The sequence below is a fragment of the Electrona antarctica genome, assembly GCF_951216825.1.
Source record: "Electrona antarctica genome assembly, chromosome: 24".
Lineage (NCBI taxonomy): Eukaryota > Metazoa > Chordata > Actinopteri > Myctophiformes > Myctophidae > Electrona > Electrona antarctica.
Window position 1 is genome coordinate 32,762,891 of NC_136803.1, and position 11,957 is coordinate 32,774,847.

The following is an 11,957-nucleotide window of genomic DNA, read 5'->3' on the forward strand; positions in this document are numbered from 1 at the left end:
GCAGGCAGAGATTAAGGACTGTGTGAGCTCCTGCACTACTACTACCACACGAATTGCCAACTAGGCCATGGCAGATTGTCAGCATGGACCTTTTCAGTTTCGGACGGAAGGACTATTTGCTCATTGTCGATCATTACTCAGACTTTTGGGAAATTGAACTCCTCCCCGATCTGTCCGCAGAGACAATTATCAGACGTTGCAAAGCACAGTTCTCACGTCAGGGCCAGCCAGACAAGGTTATCACAGACAATGCAGGTCAGTTTGCTTCACAATTCGCTCGTTTTGCCTCTGACTGGGAGTTTGAGCATGTGACATCCTCCCCAAGATACCCCAGGGCAAACGGCAAAGCCGAGTCGGCCGTCAAGATTGCAAAAAACCTGCTGCGCAAGGCGTCCCGTGATAGCAGCGATCCATGGAAGGCAATACTACACTGGAGAAATACACCGACTGAGAATATGGACAGCAGCCCGGCACAAAGACTCATGTCTCGTCGACTGAAGACATCCATTCCTGTGACCAACAGGCTCCTGGAACCTGCTGTGGTGCAGGGGGTTACAGAAAAGCTGCGTCACAAGAGGCAGCTTGCCAAATCTTACTATGACCGGTCTGCACGGGTCCTGCCAGAGCTGGATGTTGGTGAGACTGTCAGAATGAAGCCCCTGCCGGGTGACACAACCCGGGTATGGCGAGCTGGGACCTGTCTGGGAAAAGTCGCACCGAGGTCATACCTAGTGGACGTCGAGGGATCCATCTATCGACGCAACCGGGTCGACCTGAGAGTGGCAGAGTTATCTGCGGCTCCGTCTCAGGGGGAGAATTATTTTGAGCCGGCACACACCGGCAGAGAGGAAGTAGGGACCTCCCCAACTCTGGCCGAGCCAACCGTGGCTGAGCCAAGCCCTGTTAGGACCTCACTAAGGGCATCGCCAATCATGGCTGAGACAAGCCCTATTAGGTCCTTACCAACAATCACTGTAACACGCACCAGGGTTGGACGACTATCAAGGCCACCGGAAAGATTGGGCTATTAGGACATTTGGGAAGAGAGAAAGGAAAAAGAAAGGGGGAAAAAAAGGAAAAAAGAAAAGAAAAGGGGAAACAAAAAGACATTGCTTATTGATTGATTATCTGACATTATCTGACATTGATTGATTATTGGATTGACATTACTGTTGATTACTGAAATACAACGTGATGGGTGGAGTTCACTTGGGTTTGTATCTTATGCCCTGGGTACCGGTATATCAGTATGAAGGGACTTACTTTAGAAAGGGAAGATGTTACGGGTTCAGCATATCGATGTGATTGGTGATCAACTTGTATGACTGTCTGTGTGTATATAGCCCGGATGTGTGGGGCTTGATGTCATTCATGCATTCAGTAATAATACAGATCCTGAACACGACCACTGTGTCTGTCATCCTTATTCCCTTGAATAACATACTTTCAAACAATGGTTTCCCACTGCCGGGGGGAACAGTAGAGACTCACCAGCGGAGTTCAGACTCCCCGTGTCCCAAGCCTTGACCTCCAGTCTTTCAGACGGGGAGCCCATGCAGGTGGGTCGAGCACGCCTTACCCCTGAAGAGCGTACTCGCCGGAGGCAGACGGGGGTGTGCTTTTACTGTGGCCAACCTGGCCATGTCCTTGCTTCCTGTCCCTTGCGGCCAAAAGAGTAGGCTCTCCAGTAACAGTGGGGGTTCTGGTGAGCCAGACTGTCTCTTCCCCTAAACCTTTGTGCCGTATGCAGTTCGCTGCCACCCTTCGTTGGCAATCTCAGTCCTTGTCTCTGTTCGCTCTGGTGGATTCGGGGTCGGATGAGAACTTCCTGGATGCGGGCGGGCGTTGCTTCCCAAATGGGCATAACCACTGAGCCTCTTCCTTCACCTCTGCAGGCCAATGCTCTGACTGGTCGACTCCTCGCTCGAGTTACTCATCGATCCGAACCTGTACAAAAGGAGCTTGTAGATCCTCTATATTCGGTGTGGTCGAGCAGGCTGAGGCTGGTGGCAGGCAAGGCTGGTCAGAATATCACTGAGAAAAAAGAAGAGCAAGGATCAAAAATCACGAGAAGCAAAAAATCAAGGTTCCAAAAAATACTAACACTAAGGATTCACAAGGAAATATACTAAAGAGGTTGACGAGAAGCGTTACCACGCACTGAGGTTGTGAAACGATCTGGCATCGGCGCGGGGAGAAGACCAAACATTTATAGACTGGAGGATGATTAGCTGATGCCAGGCAGGTGAGGGAGATTAGGGAACTGGAACCAGGTGTGCCAAGCTGGGAGCTGGAGCCAAGCCTACTCACAAAGACACACACACACATAGACAAACACAGACACTGACAGACTGTGACAGAATGTCGACCTATAGATGGATATCTATATCTAGAACATGCACATCTATTTCCACATCACTACATCTATCTTAAAGTGGAGTTCAGTGTCAAACTAATCCTCCTCAAGGATCCCCCCCCCCCCAGGGGTCCTTGAGGGAGTTTCAGGGGATCCCTAGCTAAATGACAGTTTGTAACCAAATGGACCCTTATGGGTCTGTAACTCTACACTGAGAGTGTACAAATGCCTAACACTGTACACTCTCAGAGTTAAATTAACATTGATTTTGCAATATGAATTGGGGTCTCAGAGATGACAATGCCATTAAATCGGGGTCCTATAATGCATGACAAACTGGGTGTCCTTGAAATTAAACGGGTTGAGAATCACTGCTAGAGCCGTACAAATCTTCTCTCATGGGGGTCCCTGGCATATCTTTTCAAATGGGGGTCTGTGGGCTAATTAGTGTCAATTTGGGGGTCCTTAACATGAAAAAGTTTGGGAACCACTGATGTAAAGTAACTGTAGGCTAATTAAGTACAATTATGAGGTTGTTGTTGTTTTACTTTACTTTTTCTGTACTTCTACTTCTACTCCACTACATCTCAGAGGCAAATACTGTACTTTTACTCCACTACAATAATTTAAAAACTTTAGTTACTAATATAATTACTTTGTAGATTTTGATTATTGTAACAAAACCTGCATTAACCACTTCAATTTGAAAATAGCTGATCTACAAGTTCTACTACCTCACAATGCATCGCCATGTGGCCCATTGTGAACTTGTAGATATGCTATTTTCAAAGGATTTTTATCCATTTTATTCTTTTGAAAACTTGTGAAATGGGACATTTTGCACAATGAGTACCTTTTCCTTTCGGTACTTGAAGTACATTTTGATAGCAATACTTTTGTACTTCTACTCAGTTAAATTTTGAATTCCGGACTTTTTTACTGAGAATTGATACTTTTACTTATAAGTAGCCTAAATTAAAACATGTGAGTACTTTTTCCACCACTTATTTGTGGCCATGGGGTAAAGAATGGGTCAGATTCTGTTCTGACCCATTCAATTAGCCCCGTGGCTTCTGACCATCAGAACCTGTGTTCTGTTCACTTCACAGCCTGCTTGCTTTATTATCTGTAGTCTGTCTTGTTAGTGTAATCATTAAAAGTACAAGTTCTTAAAACCAACACACGATGGCGCTGTTGTTCAAGAAGGTCACAGGGCCAAGGACGACTACATCTCTCCTACTTCAGCCCTATCATTTATACCATTTGAAAATAGCCGATCTACAAGCTCACAATGTGTCCCGATGCGATGCATTGTGAGCTTGTAGAATCGCTAATTTCAAATGTTTTTATAACGTTTGAAAACTTCAAATGGGACATTTCTGCATAATGGGTACAAAATATGTACTTTGGTATTTTGGCATTTGGCATTTTGACGTCAATACTTTTGTACTTTTACTCAAGCACATTTTGAACTCCGGACTTTTACTTGTAACAGAGAGGAGTACATCTAAATGACAGTATTGATACTTTTACTTAAGTAAAACAATTGAGTACTTTTTCCACCACTGCCTACTAGAAATCCCATGTTATGCAAGTGAAGTGACTGTAGAGCTTAGCTTAGACCTTCATTGTCGAATGTTTAAGCATGTTCTAATCATGTATACATTATACTTAAAAACATTTTCCAAATATTTTATTTTAACATTTTGTAAAACAATATATATGTAAAGACAAAAATATATATTTTTTAACACTGTGTTGCCGAATCTTCCTTGGTGCCATAAGATTAAACATTCGACAAGGCAGATTGGGCACCTCAGTGTTAAATAGATTGTTTTTATTTATTTTTACATATATATATTTTTACAAAATGTTAAACTATAGTCATTGGAATTCAAAGTACGAGTTCTGAAAACCAACACATCATGGCACTATTGTTCCAGATATGGGGGAGATTAGGGCTGACTATCTCTCCTGTCATTACGTTTTCCACATTACAACAATTGTATATTTAACTATACAGCTGCAATTGCTGACATTTTTACCATTGAGCTAATAGAGCCAGGCTGCTTGCTCAGGGGATACGTTGAATCTTGACCATCAGGTCACAATGTGTGCCATTGTTTTGTTTACGTCATAATGTGCCTCATTACGTCATATTGTCTCTTTATTGTTAATGGCGTTTAAGGTTTGTTTTATATCACCATTAGTTAGACTTTAATATATTAGCGCCCCTCACTTCACACGGGTGTGATTTATTTTGTAGCCTAGGCTATAACAGTGGTTCCCAAACATGTTCATGTCAAGGACCCCCAAATGGACACTCATTAGCCCACGGACCCCCATTTGAAAATATATGCCAGGGATCCGGACCCCCATAAGAGAAGATGTTCACGGCTCTAGCAGTGATTCTCAACTCGTTTAATTTCAAGGACCCCTTCAAGTTTGACATGCATTAGTCTATACGGACCCCATTTAATGGCATTTCTACCTCTGGGACCCCCAATTTATATTGTAAAATCCATGTTAATGTAACTCAGAGTGTACAAATGCATTTGTACATTTGTACACTCAGAGTTACAGACCGTACTGTCATCTATCAAAGACAAAAATACCCAAAAACATCTTTAAAAAAAAGAAACTCATCTCTCAAGTTGAAAACCATAGAAATGATCCCTGAAAGTATAGTCTTGCTGTGAAGGGGGGTGGAAACGACTAGTGATTCATGTGAATGTCACTTTCAATAACGGTTGGTCACTATACTGTCAGTCAGAAATCCTGAAAAAGCATTTGAACATGATTTGTCCCCACAAGTACAGGACTTGTGAACAAGCAGACCCCATCTCTGTTCTGTGCATAACATGTGTATTGTGATGCCTCTTGAACTGTGACTGGTAGCCTATTCCATCATGCTCTCTGTAAGAGGAGCTGTGTAGTATTGTCAATGCATTGTGTGATCTGTCTATGTATTGTGTATTTATTGTGTTCTGATTTCTTTGTAACCTGAATTCCTGATGGCTTCTTAGTACAAAATGAACGTCTGCAAGCCAGGGCAAAGCATCTATCTATCTATCCATCTATCTTTCTATCTAGTACTGTATGTGTTTTGCTGCTACAGCTAGAGGGTGCCAAAGGCTTAGGATTTGAGGCCAGATTCCAAGCAGCTCAAAGGGGTGCAGTACTTAGTTCAGAGTTCAGACTAGTCATTCATGGTCCGACAAACGACAACCTACCTCAAACCCTAAACTAACCATAACCGCAAGCACAGGAGCAGCGCATGTCTGACATGGACTAATGTCCACGGAATTACGTGCGGATCCCGCTCAAAGAAGTAAATGTGCCTTTTGAAACGAGATGAGCTGACCAGTGTCACCAATCCCTGTCTAGCTGCTCCAGATCAGATTTAGAGTCTCCTTTTCTGTGTTAGGTCAGCTAACTCTTATGACCTAATAATAATAATAATAATAAACGTATAATAATATAAATGTACTCTAAGTGTCACAAACCGTCCCACTTGAATACAATTAAACAAATATAATGTTTTTACTACAAAATAATGCAAGTCTTAATTATTGATGTATTGACATATTTGTAATGAAATCATGTCAACTGGAGAGGATATGACACAGACTAATGCTCAGTCGGAATTACGTGCGGACCCCGCTCAAAGAAGTAAATGTTGATATTGAATGGGTCATGTGCCTTTTGAAACGAGATGAGCTGACCAGTGTGAAATCACCAATCCCTGTCTAGCTGCTCCAGATCAGATTTAGAGTCTGAGCAGAGTGCAGAGTGTTAGAGGGACAGGGGCTAAAATCCTGTAAGGGGGCACTTTTGGACAACAATAGCGAACTATTGAGAGCTATTGAGAGCTTGTAGATCAGCTATTTTCGGGGCGCAACCCAGCACTCTTTAGCTAGTGGAGATGCGGTGTAACGACATGGATTTCAAAAGCAATTCTCCTGAATGCTGCCTTCCGGCATGGCATGGAAAGGAGTGCCACATAGTAAATGCTGCATTCGTGGTCTGGAAAGGGTGATTGTTTTACAAACGGGTAAAAGGGCAGGGTCTGAAGCAAGGCATCACAATACTTCCAAGTATGCATAATACACAATATTGGTGAATGTACACAAGAGCCTATAGACTTCAGAGAGCCACTACAAAATGTTCACAACAAGTGCGGTCAACAAGTGTGACCGCAGCTGCAAGCCCAAATATCTGAGAAGAAGAAACTTAAGACGCTTGTGTGAAATGTATGGCCACTGGGCTTCAACTATCGTTAGGAATAGTGGAGCTGTGCGCCAATATGGCTTAGAATAAAGACAAGGAAATAGGGACGTCAACAATCTGAATTTAATTTAATATAATTCTGGTGTGTCAGGCAGACAGTCTGGTTCAAAATAGAGTTTAGAGAAGTTCCAAAAAACAAACAAAAAACCCCCACATAGAATGGTTATTGGAAACATGCAGTGAAATATTTATAGCAAAAATAACTCAATTGATTAATTCATTGAAAAGGTTACACAGTATGATACAGTACTGTCTGGAAGGAAGAAAGAAAGAAATCTCTTCCATTGAGTAACATGAATAAAATCAATTATCTGCAGCAGACAGCAGTTCGGATTGGACACTTCAACGCAACATATTTTTCACGACTACATTGTATCATAATTAAAAAATACAACATTACATATCAATTGATATGTGATGAGAATATTTGCATAGTAAATATACTCAATTACACTGTTTAATATATACACAGTAAGACGCCCTGAGGGCGAGAAGCGACCTCGTCCTAAAAAAGGCGCTTTGGCATGGGGGGGGGGGGGGGGGGGGGGGCGGATCAAGATATGGAATGAATTATGTACTGGCCATATATGGAGCGTGTCTTGAGTGTACAGGGTTTGATGAGGTCAGATCAACATATGGAATGTCAGAACAGGTCAGCTCCATATATGGAGATCGATGGGTTTGAGGTTTGAGGTCAGATGTAGAGTTGCTGGCCGGCTCCATATATGCAGATCTAGGTGAAGTCTTCTCCATGTATGGTTATCCAGGGTTAGATGAGGTTGTGATCTTCAGAGATGGCCATATATGGTGGCATGACATGTCACGAGGCGTGACCATGTATGGAGGTGTGATGTCACGAGGCATGACCATGTATGGAGGTGTGATGTCACGAGGCGTGACCATGTATGGAGGCGTGATGTCACGAGGCGTGACCATGTATGGAGGCGTGATGTCACGAGGCATGACCATGTATGGAGGTGTGATGTCACGAGGCGTGACCATGTATGGAGGCGTGATGTCACGAGGCGTGACCATGTATGGAGGCGTGATGTCACGAGGCGTGACCATGTATGGAGGCGTGATGTCACGAGGCATGACCATGTATGGAGGTGTGATGTCACGAGGCGTGACCATGTATGGAGGCGTGATGTCACGAGGCGTGACCATGTATGGAGGTGTGATGTAAGGAGGCGTGACCATATATGGAGGCGTGACTAACACACAGAGATGCAGGTTTTCACAGTAAATGTGACCTACGGTCGGGCCGTCCTAGTGTAGTGGTTAGCGTTAGAGCATATCTCTGCTGTCGGGAGGAAACCTCATAACTCCAAAATGTTCATTTTTCAGGAAATGAAAAATATACATTTTTCAGGAAATTAAGAAAACCTTATATTTGAGTGGTGTAAACTTTGTTAGTTTACGTGTCTGTCTGTCTGTCTGTCTGTCTGTCTGTTCGTACCAAAAAATGAGCATGGTCGCTACCGTCACCCAGTTCACCCGGGTGTGATTTCATTACGTCAGACATTACGTCAGATCAGAGCTGATCAGGCTATATAATACCTTACACCACTCAGTTCACACGGGTGTGATTTTATTTTAAAACAAAGCAATAAAGCGTCATCAAAGTTGGTGTTGTAACTTTATATATTGTCAATTACTTCCATGAGAGGTGGTGGAGTTAGTTGCTTTAGCAGACATTTTGAGGGTCCAATGCGTTTTTTACTACTTTCCATTGGTTCAATATTTTCGAAACAACACACAGACGTAAAGGGTGTTCAATAGCACTGATTTATGGAGAAAAAAATCAAAAACCTCAAAGATGGAGTTCTGGGGTTTCCTTCAGACAGCAGAGATATATGCCTTTAATGTGGGAGGTTATGCATAAACACTGCCCTGTGGTGGACAGCAACGGGTTCCTAACGCCAAATCAAATGACTTCAGATCCACTGTTGATTTCCTCGACTAAAACTTAAGACGAAAAATGTTCGTCGACTACCTTTTTTCCACTGATGAAAACTAAATGAAAACGAAGCTATGACTAAAACTAAGACTAAATGTACTGACAATTTCGTCGACAAATAAAAACTAGACTAAAATGTGAGGAAGGGACTAGTGGACAAGAGATCCAGTATAAGTCATTTTACACTAGGTTGCATGCTGAAAATAGCAGATCTACAAGCTCACAACGCACCGCGCTGCACGCGACGCGTTGTGAGCTTGTAGATCGGCTATTTTCAGAAAGTGTAAAAATGACGGCATCAAGGCCCGCCAAAATACATTTTAGTTGACTAAATCAACTGTAGATTTAGCCGACTAAAATCTTTTGATATTTAGTCGACTAAAACGAGACTAACACTAAAACATTCCGGGTGACTAAAACTAAAATCAAAAACAACACTGGTCTCCTATGGAGGGGCGTCTGAAGCCTGTCCTGGTCGGGGTATCAGGGTGTAAAAACAAATCCATCCACTGTCTGATAAACTAAAGGACTTTGATGAATCACTATCATCCATTTGTCTGTGTTGAACTGATGGTCTTGCTTCTGATCAGGATCATCTGATCATGCTGGAAGTGTGAATTCAATTAAGGTTGAGTTATAATATTAATAATAATGCATCCTCCTGGGTGACAGCAGACTGCTGGGCGAGAGCTGGCGCTTTGGCATGGTGGGGGTCAGATCAACATATGGAGTGAATTCTGTACTGGCCACATATGGAGCGTGTCTTGAGTGTACAGGGTTTGATGAGGTCAGATCACTCTCAGAGTTACAGACCTGTTATGGTCATTCAGGGCTGTGTGTGCTGTGTGTGTGTGTGTGTGCATGAGTGCATCCAGGTCACATGGTGTTACTGTTCCTCCTAGATCTGACACAGAGACACTGAGGAATCATACCACCAGCACGTGAACCCAACACAGAGTGGTTCAGTGGAAGTGGTCTGGAAGGTGTGAAGGTGTGTCAGTGTGTTAGAGGACACTTTGTAGAAGGACAGAGTGCCAGCAGAGCAGTCCACGTACACTGCTACTCTGTTGGAGCGACGGAGACGGAGGACAGAGTCAGAGGGACGGACAGAGAGTTTAGTCTGCACCCCATTGTGAAGGACAGAGTAACTGTTGTCATCATCATCACATTCCAGACTCCAGGACACGTTGTTGTCTCCTAACCTACAGTCAGCACCGGTTCCTCTCCTCTTGATTTCTCTGGTTGTCCCTGATATATAAACCCCTCCACTCCACTCTACCTCAGAGTAACACCGTCCAGTCAGAGTCTCTCTACACAGAACCTGTCGCCAGTAGGTAAATCTGTCTGGGTGATCTGGATAGTGCTGATCCTCTCTCACCTGTGTCACCTTCCTGTAGTTCTCAGACAGAGAGAGGTTTCTGTATGCTGTGTTTGGATCCAGTGTGAGTTCACACACATCTGATGAGAGAACAACACACAACACAACACCACTTTAGAATCACATACAACTTCATAATAATATACAACATTGAACTTATTAACCACTATGCGCACTGCTTCAAATAGTATTGAAAATGGCAGATCTACAAGCTCACAATGCATTGCGGTGCGTTGTGAGCTTGTAGATCTGCCATTTTCTGTATGATGTTCAGCTGCTGTATAATTACCTTGAATATATCTGGTTAATAATAACAACAACAACAACAACAACAACAACAATAAGATCTACAAGTTCACAGCACATGGTGATGGATGTACACTCACTATGTACACACATACAATCATGCACGCACACACACACACACACACACACACACACACACACACACACACACACACACACACACACACACACACACACACACACACACACACACACACACACACACACACACACACACACATCAATAATAATGAAGGCACTCGATCTACAAGCTCAGATCGCAACACATTGGGGTTCAAATTGTTCAGAAACCACTATTTTAAAAATATCAGATCTATGCAGTGTGAGCTTGTAGATCTGCTATTTTCAGTAAAATGTTCACCTATAATGACGTGTCCAGAATGGAAATATATTAATAATAAATATATTGCATATAATAAATAAGATCTACAAGTTCACAACACATCACCATGCAGCACGCACGCACGCACGCACGCACGCACGCACGCACGCACGCACGCAGGCAGGCAGGCTGGCTGGCTGGCTGGCTGGCTGGCAGGCACGCGCGCGCGTGTGTGTAATAGGGCATTAACGACTTGAGATTTTTCCAAGTCGACTTGTCAGACAGTAAAGTCGAAGTTGAGTCGATTTATCGTTTCGTATGACGGGGGACGGGGGGGGACGGGGGTTAACAGGGGCTGGTGGAGGTGCACGCGCTCAAATACGGAGCATGTCAAACAAAGCACTGCGCACAGCCGCACACACACAGTGGCCTCTCCAATATGGCACAGTGTATGTATCATCTATATGGCAAAGCGCTGATTATCAAAACATAAAACTATAATAGTAAATACTAAACAGTGTGTGCGTCGCGCGTCCCCCGTGGGCCGCATAGAGGCTCACGGCCCGGTCGCGAACAGTTTGTTGGGCCGCCGGCCACGGGGAAGAGAAAAGGAATAAAAAAGCCTCAAATTGGGCAGGCACTTTAGACCATGCGGCCGCTGACTCGGAGGGGGAAGTGAGGGCTGCCCCAGCCTGTGAGCTCGCAGATCTATGCTTCATGCAACGAATGTACCCGTACGTTTGTTATATTAAAGGGTAGATCGCTACCGTTTAGGGGCTCAGCAGCCCCCCAAACGGTGGCGGATCTACCCTTTATAGAACGAACGTACCGATATGCTGTGAGCTTAGCCTGTTGCTAACGTGACCCCCCTTCTCTCTCTCTCTCTCTCTCTCTCTCTCTCTCTCCTCTCTCTCTCTCTCTCTCTCTCTCTCTCTCTCTCTCTCTCTCTCTCTCTAACGCGACTCTCTCTCTCTCTCTCTCTCTCTCTCTCTCTCTCTCTCTCTCTCTCTCTCTAACGCGACTCTCTCTCTCTCTCTCCCCCATTGAAGTTGCAATAGTTGGATCACTCAACACAGACCAGAAAAGAGAACACAACATGAGAGGGGGCATCATTGGCACACAGTGCCAGCAGCAGCGCGCAGCACAGCGCAGCGGCCCGAGAACGCAATACAAAATATAACATTAACACTAGTGGCAGTCAGCCCGACCTTCAGAACACAATATAGAAGACATAGGTCTATATATTATCATCACAGCAGCCAGCAGCAGTTTGGCACATCATCAGAATACAATCTACATTACCTTCCACGTGAACCTTCTCCTCCTCCAACTCGATAACGTTCTC

General features: G+C 44.0%; 1 protein-coding gene across 1 annotated transcript in view; it reads right to left on the bottom strand.

Annotated features, from left to right (window-relative positions):
• Window positions 1-9,504: 9,504 nt before the first annotated feature.
• Window positions 9,505-11,957, bottom strand: part of LOC306917643 (protein NLRC3-like) — a gene marked incomplete at both ends in the record, with an annotated part of 19,264 nt that continues 16,811 nt past the window's right edge. Inside the window, one exon of the mRNA XM_079495939.1 lies at window positions 9,505-10,064. Within this exon, the coding sequence (XP_079352065.1) occupies window positions 9,505-10,064 (560 nt within the window). The remainder of the gene's footprint in view (window positions 10,065-11,957) is intronic.